Source organism: Bubalus kerabau, chromosome 15 (genome assembly GCF_029407905.1).
Source record: "Bubalus kerabau isolate K-KA32 ecotype Philippines breed swamp buffalo chromosome 15, PCC_UOA_SB_1v2, whole genome shotgun sequence".
NCBI lineage: Eukaryota > Metazoa > Chordata > Mammalia > Artiodactyla > Bovidae > Bubalus > Bubalus kerabau.
The window spans coordinates 63993798-64012380 of NC_073638.1; the positions used below are offsets into that span (position 1 = coordinate 63993798).

The 18583-nt window shown below is 36.6% G+C and overlaps 1 protein-coding gene across 37 annotated transcripts in view; it reads right to left on the reverse strand.

Annotated features, from left to right (window-relative positions):
* CCDC73 (coiled-coil domain containing 73) overlaps positions 1-18583 on the reverse strand; it is a 154103-nt gene that overhangs the window by 56728 nt on the left and 78792 nt on the right. For 27 of the 37 annotated variants that reach the window (XM_055549222.1, XM_055549221.1, XM_055549254.1 and 24 more), the window contains one exon: positions 7384-7422. The exons of the other annotated variants lie outside the window; for them this stretch is intronic. In XM_055549222.1, the coding sequence (XP_055405197.1) occupies positions 7384-7422 (39 nt within the window). The remainder of the gene's footprint in view (positions 1-7383; positions 7423-18583) is intronic. 37 annotated transcript variants of the gene reach the window in all.

Sequence of the window (18583 nt, forward strand, 5' to 3'; positions counted from 1 at the left end):
AAATACAGGCAGTATAGTAAAGTGGTCAAAAGATAGTCTGCCTATGTTTAAATCTTGCCTTTGTAATTTAGTTGCTGTGTAACCTTGGGAAAATAATCTACCCTGTCTTTAAAATAGATTGTAACAGCATCTCCCTCATAGAGTTGTGAAGATAACACAAATTATTAATAATACATACACAGCACTAAAATCAGAGCTTGTTACATAACAAGTACAGTATAATGTTTTGTTATTATTATTCCTTAAATGATAAAGGTGCCTTCAATAGATTAATTAGTTTTTATTTGGAATATGAATAACCCTCTGTAATATTAATAAGGAACACATTATAATTTAAGTTGTACATAATTATATTAACTTGGCAAATCTGGTGAACATATTTTCAAATTTTTTTTTTAATGATTTTAAGCAAAATGATAAGCTGGCAACGTTTCTAAAAGATCAGTTAAATTTTTTTCATGTACTTCTATGGGCTTTTCAAATTCACTACTTAAGTCATTTAAGTCATTGAATTAAGCATGCAGCAGTCATAAATTCAAACAAACTGACAAGTACACTAACTCCTGAGATCTTACACTTACCTGTTCAGTCGCTTCAGTTGTGTCTGACTCTTTGCAATTCCATGGACTGTAGCCTGCCATGCTTCTCTGTCCATGGGATTTCCCAGGCAAGAATACTGGAATGGGTTGCCATGCCCTTTTCCACTTATGCTTACCTAGGTAGTCACTATTATCAATAACTAAACAATGAAAAATAATGACCCATATTCTGTTCCTCTAAAATACCACTTAATTCTCTAATCTAGAGGTCCATCTAGTCAAAGTTATTATTGTTCCAGTAGTCATATATGGATCTGAGAGTTGGATTATAAAGAAAGCTGAGCGCTAAAGAATTGATGCCTTTGAACTGTGGTGTTGGAGAAGACTCTTGAGAGTCCCTTGGACTGCAAGGAGATCCAACCAGTCCATCCTAAAGGAAATCAGTCCTGAATATTCATTGGAAGGACTGATGCTGAAGCTGAAACTCTAATACTTTGGCCACTTAATGCAAAGGACCAACTCACTGGAAAAGACCCTGATGCTGGGAAAGATTGAAGGTGGGAGAAGGGGACAACAGAGGATAACATGGTTGGATGGCATCACAGATGTGAGTTTGTGGCATCACAAACATGAGTTTGAGTAAGCTCCAGGAGTTGGTGATGGACAGGGAAGTCTAGCGTGCTACAGTCCATGGGGTTGCAAAGAGTCAGACATGACTGATCGACTGAACTGATCTGAGAGAATTACACTCCTTTCAGGAAATGTATAGCAATCCAATACAATCTCACTAAAGATTGGTCTAAAAACATTTTTTTCAATTTAAGGAATTCTCTCAATCTACAAGTCAGATCAATTTTCATATAGCCTTTATGAGAATACTGTCCACTACATATAATCAGACATTAATACTGTCAATGCCTGCAAAGGTTAACTAATCCTGATAATTAAGAATGCAGCAAAGGGGAATTCCCTGGTAGTCCAGGGGTTAGGACTCTGCACTTCCACTGTAGGGGGCACAAGTTCAATCCCTGGTTGGGAAACTATGATCCTGCATGCTGCATAATGCAGCCAAAAAAAAAAAAAAAATGCAGCAAAGATTAAAGTCAGTTCATAGGTATTCTCTACATACATAGAGCTGTATACACATTAGATAAGTTTGTGATATACCCTATTCCAACATTCTTTGCTTGAAGCCAAAGTTGAATTAAAATGCAGTTTCATTTGTTCTGCATGACACAACTTCTGATTTTCAAATACAACTAAGTCTATTCAGTGGCCATAATAAATGCTATAAAGTCTTTCAAATCACAGTAGGCACCTATAGCTCACTGGCTCATATAGGACACCGTAGGACTGTTCACATGTGAACCTAGTTGGCTGCCTTGATTTAGTTTTGAGATGAAGAGGGCAGTTTGCCACTAACTGCATGACCGTCAACAGTTCAAATTCTTCAGGAAGCAACAACAAAAAGCAGATTGGTAACACCTGCCTGAGAAACCTAAGAACATTATAGAGAATAATACAACTATAGTGATGGTGCTGTTATAACATTACATACGTGTGTGTGTTAGTTGCTCAGTTGTGTTCAACTCTTTGTGACCCCATGACTATAGCCCACCAGGCTCCTCTGTCCATGGAATTCTCCAGGCAAGAATACTGAAGTGGGTTTCCCTTCCCTTCTCCAGGGGATCCTCCCAGCCCAGGATCGAACCCAGGTCTCCAACAATGCAGGCAGATTCTTTACCATCTGAGCCACCAGATGGTACCATAATAAAGATTATGACTAAGAAATCGCTGAGTATATAGTATTTTTGTTCTTTTTAACTCTGTGAATTGTGTCAACTTGTTTTCTCTTTCACACAATTTTACTAATAAATGCAAAGACTGTTAACAAGAAAATAATGTCAGGATTCACTGCTTTCTAAATACCTATTTTAAACAAATTTAATCTTTGAAAATCAAGATTAGAGGAAAACAGCATATACATAATTATGAGCATGTGTGTGTATGTGTGTGTGTGCATGTGTGTGTGGTCTAAAAGTTTACTTATAAGACCCTTAAGGCACTTAAAATAGAAATAATTTTAAAATAACATTTACACTCAACTTTCTACAACTATCAGATCAGATCAGATCAGTCACTCAGTCATGTCCGACTCTTTGCGACCCCATGACTGCAGCATGCCAGGCCTCCCTGTCCATCACCAACTCCCAGAGTCCACTGAGACTCACGTCCATCGAGTCAGTGATGCCATCCAGCCATCTCATCCTCTGTCGTCCCCTTCTCCTCTTGCCCCCAATCCCTCCCAGCATCAGAGTCTTTTTCAATGAGTCAACTCTTCGCATGAGGTGGCCAAAGTACTGGAGTTTCAGCTTCAGCATCATTCCTTCCAAAGAAATCCCAGGGCTGATCGCCTTCAGAATGGACTGGTTGGATCTCCTTGCAGTCCAAGGGACTCTCAAGTCTTCTCCAACACCACAGTTCAAAAGCATCAATTCTTCGGCACTCAGCCTTCTTCACAGTCCAACTCTCACATCCATACATGACCACAGGAAAAACCATAGCCTTGACTAAACGAACCTTTGTTGGCAAAGTAATGTCTCTGCTTTTGAATATGCTATCCAGGTTGGTCATAACTTTCCTTCCAAGGAGTAAGCGTCTTTTAATTTCATGGCTGCAGTCACCGTCTGTAGTGATTTTGGAGCCCCAAAAAATAAAGTCTGACACTGTTTACACTGTTTCCCCATCTATTTCCCATGAAGTGATGGGACCAGATGCCATGATCTTTGTTTTCTGAATGTTGAGCTTTGAGCCAACTTTTTCACTCTCCTCTTTCACTTTCATGAAGAGGCTTTTTAGTTCCTCTTCACTTTCTGCCATAAGGGTGGTGTCATCTGCATATCTGAGGTTATTGATATTTCTCCTGGCAATCTTGATTCCAGCTTGTGTTTCTTCCAGTCCAGCGTTTCTCATGATGTACTCTGCATATAAGTTAAACAAACAGGGTGACAATATACAGCCTTGACGAACTCCTTTTCCTATTTGGAACCAGTTTGTTGTTCCATGTCCAGTTCTAACTGTTGCTTCCTGACCTGCATACAAATTTCTCAAGAGGCAGATCCGGTGGTCTGGTATTCCCATCTCTTTTAGAATTTTCCAGAGTTTATTGTGATCCACACAGTCAAAGGCTTTGGCATAGTCAATAAAGCAGAAATAGATGCTTTTCTGGAATTCTCTTGCTTTTTCCATGATCCAGCAGATGTTGGCAATTTGATCTCTGGTTCCTCTGCCTTTTCTAAAACCAGCTTGAATATCAGGAAGTTCACAGTTCACATATTGCTGAAGCCTGGCTTAGAGAATTTTAAGCATTACTTTACTAGCGTGTGAGATGAGTGCAATTGTGCGGTAGTTTGAGCATTCTTTGGCATTGCCTTTCTTTGGGATTGGAATGAAAACTGACCTTTTCCAGTCCTGTGGCCACTGCTGAGTTTTCCAAATTTGCTGGCATATTGAGTGCAACCGTTTCACAGCATCATCTTTCAGGATTTGGAATAGCTCAACTGGAATTTCATCACCTCCACTAGCTTTGTTCGTAGTGATGCCTTCTAAGGCCCACTTGACTTCACATTCCAGGATGTCTGGCTCTAGGTCAGTGATCACACCACTGTGATTATCTGGGTCGTGAAGATCTTTTTTGTACAGTTCTTCTGTGTATTCTTGCCATCTCTTCTTAATATCTTCTGCTAATAAAGCAAAGCTGCTCATTTTCTCCTTTCTTGTTTCCTTATAGAGACTGATTTGAAAAGTCTCTATAAGGAAATAAATGAGCAATTAGTTCATATAAGTAAATTTTGAAGAAAAAGATTCAAAACCCAAAACCCAACTTTATATATTCCTCATTCTATTTATATACTTATAAATAAACTTTATATATTTCCTCATTTTGCCAATTATTTTTCAATTTTTTCAATATAAACCCGAAATAAATCAATGGGCTATAAAATTCACTTTTAAAAAACTCATAGTAACCTTAAGATATTTTCACTTTTTTGGTCACAACTTAAAAACACTAAAGTTACATATTTTATGTGTACAGATATATATATTATAATCACAAAGATTATTTCCAGACAAATCTTTAGTCTAAAAATATTCTATTCTGAATGAAATAAGTGGTAATTGCAAATCTCATTAAAATCTTCAATGCTGAAATTTTGTTATAATTTAATAAAGAAAACTAAATCCTTCTTGTAAGTCTTTTCTTTAGAGGAAAAGTAATATACAAAAAAGAAAGAAACTGTAACTAAGAGATGGTTAGGTAAGTTTTTATTTTGTTCATTAGTTCTATTGGTTACTCAGTTACACAAAGTAGTCACCTATACCAAACAGGAAAGATTTTCATCAATGACCAAATCAATTAATTTGATGTTCGATAGTTTATTTTTTACCATATTTTGTTGTATTTGTCTTATTGGTAATGATCGATATGATCATTTGTTCAAGAGAAGGTTTTGGTACTTTTAGAGACAGATGAATCTTTCCATTCATAATTGAGTTAATTTACCTACAGACACGCCACCACTACATGAAAATCACCTTACTGAATTCCCACAAGACAGAATTGTACTAACAGTTAAGAGCCTGCCTATAGGAAATCATGAACTTCTTTATAACATTAGATTAGTACTATTTTTAAATGATTTCTTTTGGGACACAACTTTATCAACTGCTTCCCAAAGTCGTGCCTTGACACAAATGACTCTTTTTCCTGTCTTGCACAGTCAAGTAATATAAAAAGATAATGTGCTAATCTGAATAAAATTAATTGGATTTTTGAACACTGTTTACTACTTCCCTGGTGGTTCAGTGGGAAAGAATCCGCCTGCCAATGCAGGAGACAAGGTTCAGAATCTGATCTGGGAAGATCCCTAATGCTGCACAGCAAACTAAACCCACGCACCACAACTACTGAGCCTGTGCTCTGGAGCCCTCAAGCCTCAACTACTGAGCCTATGTGCCACAACTACTGAAGACCACACACCCCAGAGCCAATGTCCATAAGAGAAGCCACTGCGATGAGAAAGCTGCACACTGCAACTAGAAAGTAGCCCCTGCTGACCACAACTAGAGAAAATTCTGCTCAGCAATGAAGACTCAGCACAGCCAAAAATAAATAAACTAATGTGTTTTTTTAAGTCACCTGAACTATATAAGAATAATATAAAATGAATAATAAAAGAATGTTTTTAAAAAAGATTTTTAACTTTTAAGTCCATCATCTAAAATACAGAATCTGCTAGAATTGGCATAAAATATTGTGTACCTATCAATATACAAAATAATTTTAATGCAAAGTGATTCATTTAATGCCTTGAAATGTCAGAAAAAATTATAACTATAATACAAATATCATTTTAGTAGGTTCTTAAGAATCTTAATTCACAATACAATGCTCAAAACTGACCAAAAACTACCACAAGTATACTGCAATGTTTCCATTTGTTTTTAAGATTACAAGTATCTGTCTGATGAAATTTTAAAGTGGAAGAAAACAAAACACATTTTATGTTGCCTTTGATCTTTAACTTGTAGCTTTATCTCCCAGGTCAGAGGGTACATTATTCAATTTCACTATATTTTGTGTAAAACCACTGTAGCGTTAAAGATGACTTTCAGTACAAATGTCATGGTACTTAAAGCTAAACCGGAATCTAGTTTTTCAGCTCCTTAATTAAAATCATAGTTTAAAAGAGTCTGACAATATTATCTTTAGTCTTTCCAGTTGAACAGTGACAGAATTTTCAGATCTTTTATTCAATCAAGCTTAGCAATCTCTCTGAGGCTTTTATTTTCTAACCCATCAAAACATTTCAATAAGCAAAATATTTACTTTATATTTTTGTATTCAATGTCATAAGAAGTGATTTCTCATAGATATAATAGACAAACCTCAGTCAAAAATTAGTTTCACTTGCTTTATGGTCTGCTGCAAAGAGAATGAAATAGCATAAAGACACCCAAAAAGTCCTCTTAAGATATAAGTGGATATGGGAGGATTTTGCTCAGTCAAAAATCAGAGAAAAAATTCTTTTGTATCAAATAGGGATAGAGAGAATATGAAAGTAAATATTTCCTAAAATATTGTTGTAAAAATGCAAATATTAATTTTACTATATTACATAAGAGGAATGTGCAACAAACAAACACTTGTTGAATGATAAAGGATGAGTACCATATCTCAAGTGCAGTCTTCAAATGTTACTTCATATTATTTCAATTTTTCAGGCTAAAAGTAATAACTACACGTTTACACAGATACCTATAAAAGACATTATTAAAGTAAGGGATTTCACAGTTCTGATTTCACTTCTTTGTTGTTTAATTTTGATACAGACCTCTACCAACAATTCAGTAACTATGTTAAACTTATTTTATCATATGTAAACACTGAGCCCTGGTGACTCAGATGGTAAAGAATCTGCCTGCAATGCAGGAGACCCAGATTCGATCCCTGGGTTGAGAAGATCCCCTGGAGAAGGGAATGGCGACCCACTCCAGTATTCCTACCTGGGAAATCTCATGGACAGAAGAGCCTGGCAGGCTACAGGCCATGGGGTTGCAAGACAGTGACTAACACACACACACGTAAACACTGTGTAAACTGGAAATGAACTTGTGAAATAATTCATTTAACCTACATCTGAAATTATAGTCCTTTAAAACGGGTATCAATATCCAGTTTCAACTCCTTTTTACTATAAGTATCACATTAATTTGACAAAAATATTGTATACATTATGTACTAATTTGGGGTGAGTGGGTAAATATTTTGAAATTTCCTTACCATTTCACTCACTTTCTTCTGTAAAGAATATTTAGAAACCTTGAATAAAATAAGCAGAAAAAAACTTTGTTAAAACTTTTTAGCTATTTTCTATAAATTCCTTCTGAAACTAAAATTGTATGCTATATGACATTTATCTTCTATGCACTTCTTTCCAATGACATTTTTTCAAAGTGTTATTTGCCATAACTTTATTTCTCAAAACAAAATACATTTATTTATTCAACATGTATTTATAGAGCAAGTACTATATGCCAGCCATTTTCCTAGGATCCTGCGATACAACAGCAAACCAAGTCCCTGTTCTTAACAAGCTTTCTGTCTAGTGGGGGTGGCGGCAGACAGACAACAGAATATAAGCAAAAGTATAGAAATTAGAGAGTGATGAATACTATGAAGAAAAACAAAGCAAGAAGAACAGCAAAGAACTCTAGGCAGGTTTGCTACTTAATATTAGCTCTTTTGTTGAAAAAATTTTGATAAAATAGATAAGCACAAGGAAAAATGTTGCCTTAAAAAAAAAACACCTCACAACCCAGAAATAACAATCATTAATACCATGGTGTTTCCAGGTATTTTTCTATGTATTTTAAAAAACAGTCAGTGGGGGGTAGAATAATAATAAATGTACTATTTTGTACTGTTATTTTTACTTAATATATAGCAAACACTTTTATATCACAAATTAATCTACAACACAAGTTTTTAATGGCTGAATAGTATTCCACTGTTTAACCTTCTACCATAGTTTTATCAAACTGCTATTTTTGTAGACTTACCCAGTTTTCAGTTCTATGAAAGAATTCTTCTTTCATATAAACATACTGTACCAAAAATAAACATGCTGCACCAAAAAAAACTCTGTAGTTATACATTTTAGCAGAATGAACCCCATGAAGCAGAACTCCTAAGACGTGTTCATTTTTATAGACTTAACAATTGTCATTACACGTAATAGTCCTCCAGAGTGGTAGGCCAAGTTAAGCTCCAACTAGCCATGTATGAGTGCTCTCTGCTTGCTCAGCAGTAAATAATCTGCCTGCCAATACAGAAGATGTGGGTTTGATCTCTGGGTCAGGAGGATCCCCTGGAGAAGGAAATGACAACCCGACTCCAGTATTCTTGCCCAGGAAATCCCAGGACAGAGGAGCCAGGTGGGCTACAGTCCATGAGGTCACAGAGTCAGAGGTGACTGAGCGACTTAACAACAACAACAAAGCCATGTATGAGTGCTTATTTACTTGAACTCACCTAGTATTTGTTAAAATTTAAACAAGAGTTCATTACTTCACATTTCCTATAAAATAAATTCTTCAGCATGCTGCCTTGAGTAAGTTAATAATTTCATTTTATTTTGGTGGAATCAGTTATGTGTGATTCATTTCTTCAACAAACAATGAATGCTTACTATAAGTAAAGCACTCATGTAGACACTGAAGGTATAGTATTGGACCAAAAAATCCTGTCCAGTATAAATTCTGGGGAATGTAGATAATGAGCAATATAAATAAGTTAAAATATATGGTTCTACTAGATATTGATAAGTGCTTAAGAAAAATAATAAATCAGGGAAGAGGATTATATAGATGGCCAGGAAAGTCTTTCTGAAAGGACAACTTGTGAGTAAAGACTCAACAGAAAGTAAGGAAGATTATTCCAGCAACTGCAAAGGCCCTAAGGTGAGAAAATGTCTTATGTAGTCATAGAACAGCAAGGACGCCAATATGGCTGGAAGGTTTAGTAAGCAAGGGGAAAAAAAAAACAGCAAAAACTGAATTCAGAGGAGAGTACGAGAGGGGTTAGGACCAAACCATTGTAGGTCTTGTAGCACATGATAATGATTCCCACTGAATGAGACAGAAAGCCACTGAGGAGCAGCAAGCACAAATGTGACATAACCTAACTCGTTCTTTAAAAGGATCACTGTTATGTTAAAACTGAAGAACAGAAGCGGCAGCAGGAAAAACACTTAATAAATGACTGCAATTGAGATGAAAGAGGATGATAAAAGAGGACCAGGGTGTTAGTAAAAGACATAATGAGAAGTGGTTGGATTCTTGATATACTCTGAGAGAAAAGCTAAAAAAAAAAAAAAAATCTGCAACAGGAAGAAAGAAGTTGTAATTAACAACAACAACAACAAAAAGACAAATAAGTTATTTAGTTTTCAGGGGGATGAAATTTTAGGAACTTAGTTTTGAACATGTCAAGTTTCAGATGTCTTTTAGACATCCAATAGTCAATCCAGGCTGCTTTTGGAGCTGGAGATAAACATTTGGAAGCCCTTTGCATGTAGATCCCATTTTAAAGAAAAGACACTGGATGAGATCACAGTATATTTTAGGGGAAACAGACAAAAGAAAAGTAAAAGGGTAGAAGTTAAGTGAAGTCAAAGTCTCTCAGTCGTATCCGACTCTTTGAGACCCTATGGACTATAGAGTCCTTGGAATTCTCCAGGCCAGAATACTGGAGTGGGTAGCCATTCCCTTCTCCAGGGTATCTTCCCAACCTGGGGATCAAACCCAGATCTCCCACATTACAGGCGGATTCTCTACCAGCTGAGCCACTAGGGAAGCCCACCTAGAAAAATAATAGGAAAAAAAGAGACAATCCTTGGAACTCAGACCAGAATTATACCTTCAGTTTTCACAGCACTTTTCTGCCTCTAAATTGTTTGAATGTGTGAATATGTGAGTCAATTCCACATATCATCTCTACAGATATAGATATATGTGGGCTAAGTCACTTCAGTCATGTCCAACTCTTTGCAACCCTACAGACTGTAGCCTGCCAGGCTCCTTTGTCCATGGGGTTCTCAAGGCAAGAATACTGGAGTGGGTTGGCATTTCTTCCTCCAGGGTATCTTTCTGACCCAGGGATGGAACCTGCATCTCTTACTTCTCTCCTGCATTGGCAGGTGGGTTCTTTACCAGTACCACCACCTGGGAAGCCCCTATGTGTGTGTGTGTGTGTGTGTGTGTGTGTGTATATAATATTGGTTCTGTTTCCCAGGTGAACCCTCACTAATACAGCTACCATTTGCCAAAGAAAAAAACTGATAAACAGAGCAAATTTACCAAATTTTTTCAGGTCACGTCCTTGAAACATTAATATCCTGCATTAATATCCCTTTTATTCTTTCTGAATCATGACTCATACCTCTATTTTATTAACACCTCTAGAGCACTTCCCAACTTAAAAAATTACCATGTAGCTGCATCCCTACGACAAGTCAAATCTGAAAGTAACATAACTAGATTGACATGAAATTTTTATGGATGTTCTATAATGATTTTTCATTCCGAAATCACATAAAATGGGCTCACAATATCAGATATAGGCATCTTTCTAACACAGGATAAAAAAGATACTAAGACTAATTAATGTATTAACTATAGAAGGCAATTTTAAAGATAAAGTACAAATGTTTTCCTAGTTATCCCTCACTTTATGGAAAATTTTATGAAAAATTGACTGTAAAGTACATTTGTTTAGAGCAAATCTATTTTCCCATTAACTTTCCATTAACTAGATTTATGTTACTTGAGAATAAATTTTTTTAAATACTGTGATAAAAATATTTAACTTCTCACATTCCTGAACAAATCAGTCCCAAGTTCATTAGGTGGTGAAGAAGTGAAAGGGTCATGGCAGCAGCATTCCAGAACAGAGAATCAGGCTTGAATGGTGAGGCAATTTACTGTGGGGAGTCAAAAGCTGAGCAAGGTGGTTAGTAGGCAGTGTTGAAAAAGGGTGACCCAGGTGTCAGCGTTGAAGCAGGAAAAAGAGGGTATGCACATTAGGAAGGAAGAAGTAGCAGAATGGTAGCCTGGTCACATATAGGGTAATTTATCAAATAAGTAAATCTATTAAGAATAAAGAAAGTCATACTTTTACTGTAAAAGAAAGGAAATATATAAATATTGAAGGGGAATAAATTAAAATTAACCTTGGGTTTTGGATTAGAATTGGAAATAATGTGAATTCATGGTTTTTGACATATATAGATTGATAAAGAAACAAACATAGTTATAACTGCATGTTTATATATTTGTGTGTATATAAACACATACATCAATTTCCTAGCTCTGCCCATTGACAGGGTCTGAGACCACTGACATCCCAATAGTAATGAAGTGTAACAGTGCTGAGATCTGCATGTCTACATTCCATTTTACACTGAAAGGAACCAGGGCAATGTTGAGAAATAATTTACTCTAAGGCAAGGTTAGTTAAACTACAAGGTGATCCTGGTATGTTCTGTTTTTACCTAACAGCAAGAAAACACTAAAGAATGATAAAGACATGTCCATAAGGCTAAAAAATCAGCCTGAATGGATAGCTACTGGCCAAACTAATGACAATCTGAGCATTGAAATAAAATAACTGAAATAACCAATTATCTGACAGGATTAAATTATAGGAGCAAGGCCTTATTTCTGTAATATTCCTGCCAAAAGTGCATAAACTGATTCTATTCATGAAGAAATATCTTACGAACAGAAATTGGGGGACATTCTACAAAATAACTGGTCTATGATCTTCAAGAGTTTCAAAGGCATAAAACTCATGCAAAGACTGGGGAACTGTTACAGACTGAAAGAGATCAAAGAGATGACAACTAAGAGTAACGTAAGATTTTAAACTAGATCCTTTTGCTAAGACAACTGGTAAAACCTGAATGGAATTTGAGAGATTACAATTATATATCAAAATTAACTTTAAGATTTTATGGTTGTGTTATGGTTTTGCAGGAGAATGTCCTTGATTATAGGAGAGACAGTACAGTATCGGGGGAGATAGGGCATCAGATTGGCATATTACTTTTAAATCAGTCAGGAAAATACATTCTGTAATGCAGAATTACTAGAGAATTGATATTTTTGAGCTGTGGTGTTAGAGAAGACTCTTGAGAGTCCCTTGGACTGCAAGGAGATCCAACCAGTCAATCCTAAAGGAAATCAACCCTGAATATTCATTGGAATGACTGATGGTGAAGTGCCAATACTCTGGCCACCTGATGCAAAGAGCTGACTCATTGGAAAAGACCTTGTTTCTGGGAAAGATTGAGGGCAGGAGGAGAAGCGAGCAGCAGAGGATGAGATGGTTGGATAGCATCACTGACTCAATCAACATGAGTTTGAGCAAACTCCAGGAAGTAGGGAAGGACAAAGAAGCCTGATGTGCTACAGTCCATGAGGTCACAAACAGTTGAATACAACTTAGCGACTGAACAAGAACAATGTATTTCTAACATCTCTGTAAGTTTATGATTCTCCAAACTACAAAATTATCCAAATATCTAAGAGTTCCTTATGGATAAATGTAGGAGAAGGGGACGACAGAGGATGAGATGGCTGAATGGCATCACGGACTCGATGGATGTTGAGTTTGAGTGAACTCCGGGAGTTGGTGATGGACAGGGAGGCCTGGCGTGCTGCGATTCATGGGGTCGCAAAGAGTCGGACACGACTGAGCAACTGAACTGAACTGATACACTCAAAGCTCCAAGAATTTAGTTCCTTTTAATCACTGTTGTTAGGTAAGACCTAGTAAAGACAAGGTTTCAATAGTAGAAATAACATATTATGTGTTAAATATGCCTCCAGTTCTATGAGAGGAATTAATGTCTTAGTTTATAAATTCAGTAAGTTTAAAACTTAGTGAAGTAACAAAATATCAGAGCATTAGTGCTGAAAACCTTGTAAGTCATCTATCCCATTACTCCCAGTATTTACCAGCCTCTATGTGTGCTCTTTTATTCGTGCCTCTTCTGGGAAGGAGAATAAAGACCTTTCCCAAATTTCCTTACTCACAGTATTCAGAGTAGAGAATGTAGATATGTTATTGCTTCACAAAATGGTCTTGTTTGGGAAATGCTGATGTATTTCAATTTCCTCATTTTACCTAAAGAAAAATCAAGGCTCAGGAACATAGAGAGTCTTACCATGGGATCATGTAGTAACTCTTTACTAGGCAGAAATAATTTACTTAAAATCTCCAGGACACCCAGCAAAATCTATTTAGCCTTAGAGATGCTGTTTACATAAAGTTTAATTTGTCAGCTAACTTAGATATAAGTAGGTTGCCCTGCTCTAACTAATCTCTTTAAAATCAAGTAACAAGGTACCATTTTAAGTAGAAATTAAACACATTCAAAGAATCTACTAAAGCAAAAATAATTCAGCTTTTTGTTTTGTGGTTTTGTGTCTGTTTGTTTTGTTTTAGAATTCAGTAGGCAGAGTTGCTTGGCTATAAACTTTTCAAAAAAAGGTAATTTGATTTGTTTTTCCTGGCATCTAGCACATGGTACATGCACGCACTCTCAGTTGTTAACATGTGTCTGACTTTTTGTAACCCCATGGACTGGGGCCCTTCAGGCTCCTCTGTCCATGGAATTTTCCAAACAAGAATATTTGAGTGAGTCGCCATTTCCTTCTCCAGGGGATCTTCCCAACCCAGAGATCAAACCAGCCTTTGGATTGGCAGTTGCATCGGCAGCTGGGTTCTTTACCATGGAATACATGTTAGGCATGACCTTAAAAAAGGGAAAAAGTAGCAATCTAAGTAAAGGAGGGAGGGAAGTTGCTACAGGATGGTTAAGAGGCTGTGAATTTCCTTTGCCTACACACTGAGTGACTTCACTTTCAATGGATTTATGTAAGATCCACAATTGAACAGGAACTTTTTTAACTTGGGAGGGGAAATACCTGAAGTATCTTCACTGTTCTACACTGTTCATATACCATGTTCAGCAGATCATGAAGTAACATATACACCACCTGTACTACGTCTTAGACTGAACAAGGTAAAAGAAATCCTTACAGCTCTTGCACTGATTCAGGCCATCCGTATGAAGAAATTTCTTTTGCTTTGAAAATACTCATTGTATTATCTGATAATTAAACATGCATGAGTGGTATCAAATGAAAGAATTTAAGAAAAAGTAGTACTAAAAGAACATTTATAAAAAAAATTGATATATTTCTTGATTGACAACATTTTAGTAGGAAAAAATGTAATACTTTTTCAGTATTTATCCAGAAAAAAAAGAGATGTTATGCCTAGTTTAAAACACTGTAAAAAAACACATTAGAGAGTCTTTTAAAATAGTTATAATAGGGCTGGGCTGGAAGAAGCACAAGAAGGAATCAAGATTGCTGGGAGAAATATCAATAACCTTAGATATGCAGATGACACCACCCTTATGGCAGTGAGTGAAAAAGAACTAAAAAGCCTCTAGATGAAAGTGAAAGAGGAGAGTGAAAAAGTTGGCTTAAAGCTCAACATTCAGAAAACTAAGATCATGATATCTGGTCCCATCACTTCATGGCAAATAGATGGGAAAACAGTGGAAACAGTGTCAGACTTTATTTTTTGGTGCTCCAAAATCACTGCAGCTGGTGATTGCAGCCATGAAATTAAAAGACACTTACTCCTTGGAAGGAAAGTTATAACCAACCTAGATAGCATATTAAAAAGCAGAGATATTACTTTGCCAACAAAGGTCCATCTAGTCAAGGCTATGGTTTTTCCAGGGGTCATGTATGGATGTGAGTTGGACTGTGAAGAAAGCTGAATGCCGAAGAATTGATGCTTTTGAACTGTGGTCTTGAGAGTCCCTTGGACTGCAAGGAGATCCAACCAGTCCATTCTAAAGGAGATCAGCCTTTAGGTGTTCTTTGGAAGGAATGATGCTAAAGCTGAAACTCCAATATTTTGGCCACCTCATGCGAAGAGTTGACTCCTTGGAAAAGACTCTGATGCTGGGAGGGATTGAGGGCAGGAGGAGAAGGGGACGACAGAGGATGAGATGGCTGGATGGCATCATTGACTCGATGGACATGAGTCTGAGTGAATTCCAGGAGATGGTGATGGACAGGGAGGCCTGGCATGCTGTGATTCATGGGGTCGCAAAGAGTCGGACATGACTGAGCGACTGAACTGAACTGAATAGTAATTTGTTTACTCAACTACAATAACAATTTTTTAAATTTCTCTACTGGGATCATTTTTAACTAGATATCTGAGGTATGAAAAGAATCACTAAACTGTGTAACTACATAAACTTTAAATAGTAGCCTTAAACTTCTATTTCTTTTCCATCTATTTTAAAGAATATTTCTGGATATCACTATCAACTTCAGTTCCCTACATTTTTACTTTCTCATCAACAAGGTTAGTAACATTTAAATTTTATTATGTAACCATAATTAAGACTTCCATGCTTTGCTTATAGGTTAATTCTTAAAAAATGAGAAGTCAACAGTGTTTATGTCATTAAAAACAATACAGATTTTTTTAAAGCAAAACCTAACAGGCTGTTAATACTACATTTTTTCTGGGACCAATATGCTATATGAAGGATGATTTTACTAGGGTCAGGACCTAAATATCTTCTGTTTTAACCCATCAACTGCTAAAAACCACTCCGAACTGTAATTTACTTTATATCCTAGTTATAGAGTAATCTGTTTTCTCTGGAGTTTCTAATCACTTACTGCTTTGTTGCTGCATTGCTGTTGTTGTTGAAACAAAATATAAGGACTTTTTACCATATCAGTATCTTCCAGCCTCTTATTCATCCAATCTGACGAACAGAATCCATGCCCTTCTTTTTACTGAAAACATTCTTCTTGGAACTCATTGACATTTTGTTTTACTTAATTTTTATTTACTTTGTTACATCAAAGTAACTAAGGAAATTCAAAATAAAAATTGCTTAATATCTCAAATGAGGAGAATCTAAACAGTATTAAGACAATTTAATAACCTGAAAAAATATAGACTTAGATCTGTATCTCATACTGTGTTACAAAAGATAAACTTCAAATTGATCAAAGATATAATGTAAAATTTGAGTACATAGATGTAATAAAAGAAAACGTGGGAAAATCCTTTTTATAACTTTGTAGTTGTGAATGCCTTTCTAACCATGACAAACTTAAAAAGCCATAAAAGGAAAATAATTTATAGCAAATGGTAAAAGTCAAACAAAATCAAAATACAAATGACAAACTGAAAAAAAACATCTGAAGCCCAGAACACAAACAAAAAGGGCTTATTTCTGAGAAATAAAGAATTCACAGGCGTGTTATCAGAAAGATGGTAGATCAGGAGGACCCAGTCCTTTTCCCTCAATTCCACCTCTTCCACATGACTTAACAAGTACCTATGAATGATAACAGTTCTGGAAGACCTCTGGAGTACAATTAAGAAGCTGCAGGAACCCAGTAGAGCACCAAAAATCAAGGATGTCTGAACAGAAAAGTATAGGCAGCAATTCACCTGTGTCATTCCATGCTCTAGACTCACACAGCTTGGTGCCAAAAGAAAGGCCCTCAACCACAACTCTCCCCAAATGGGAGAAAAGGAGAGCAGGAGGACACCAGCAGCCTTCACGACCAAAGACCTCAACAGCCCTTATCACTGCCATGGACATGAATGAACTTCACCTCCAAGGACCCTTACAGTCTTTGCTATGTCCACACCTACTTGAGTTGATGGAGATCCCTGGAGTCCAGGCCCCTGTGCTCTTTCTTGGGGCCAGAGGCACCACTGCTCCCAAACCAAGTCAGAGCTGCCTGACCCAGCACTACACCTAGTACCACCACATACCCTACTCAACTAGCATTCTCACACCCACCAGTAGGTCAAGATTTATATTCACCAGAGCTAGTCCAAAAACACTGCTCCTTCAATGCACAAATACCAACAAAGGACTACAGGAACACAAAAATCAAGGAACCATGAAACCACCAAAGGAACTTTGCAAATTTCTTGCAACTGACCCCAAAGAATTAGAGATCTATGAACTACTTGACAAAGAACTCAAAATAATTGTTTTAAAGAAGCTCAGCAAATTTTAAGACAATACAGGTAGAAAATTCAACAAAATTAGGGAAAAAAATTACATGAATAAAATGAGAAGTTCAATAGAGATAAAAGTCACAAGGAAAGAACCAAAAACAAAAAAAAAAAACTCTTAGAGCTAAAGAACACAATGAATGAAATTAAAAATGTAATAGAGAGTTCCAACCAGCACACTCAATGAAAAAGGAGGAAAAAAACCCAGTGAACTCAAAGACAGGTCATTTTAAATTGACTAGTGAAAAGAAAAATGAATGAGAATGAAGAAAGCGTGTAAGATTTATGGAACACCCATCAAAAGATAAGACTTAAAAATCACTACAAAAACTTCAAATAACAAAAGAAGAGATGAAGAGATATATAAAACAACTAAAACAGAAACAGTCAACAGAATGACAACAGTAATTCCACACCAATTAATAATTACATTAAATGTAAATAGATTAAACTCTCCAATAAAAGGCATAGAGAGGCTAAATGAATTTCTAAAAAATCCAATGACATAGTATCTATAAGAGACTCAATGTAGATTTAAAAACACACATAGACTAAAAATAAAAAGATGAAAAGACATACCAAAGAGTAATCAAAAGAAAGCAGGGTGGCTAAACTTATATAAGATAAAATTGCCTGAAGTCACTCAGTTGTGTCCGACTTTTTGTGACCCCATGGACTGTAGTCTGCTAGGCTCCTCCGTCCGTGGAATTTTCCAGGCAAGGATACTGGAGTGGTTTGCCATTTCCTTCTCCAGGGGATCTTCCTGACCCAGAGATTGAACCCAGGACTCCTGTACTGCTCCTGATGCTGCTGCTAAGTCACTTCAGTCATGTCTGACTCTGTGCAACCCCATAGACAGCAGCCCACCAGGCTCCCCCATCCCTGGGATTCTCCAGGCAAGAACACTGGAGTAGGTTGCCATTTCCTTCTGCAATGCATGAACGTGAAAAGTGAAAGTGAAGTCGTTCAGTCATGTACTCTCTTAGCGACCCCATGGACTGCAGCCTACCAGGATCCTCCGTCTATGGGACCCTCCAGGCAAGAGTACTGGAGTGGGTTGCCATTGCCTTCTCCTGCACTGCAGGCAGACTCTACCATCTGAGCCACCAGGGAAGCCCCATCAGATAAAATAAACTAAGTCAAAACTGTCTCTAAAGACAAAGGTCATTATATAGTGCTCAAGAGTCACTTTGGAAGATGCAATAAATATACATGTATCCAACATCAGAGCACTTAAATATGCAAAGCAAATATCAATAGACTTGAAGGGAGAAATCAACAAAAACACAATAATGGTGGAGACTCCAATACCTTACTTTGCATACGGATAGAA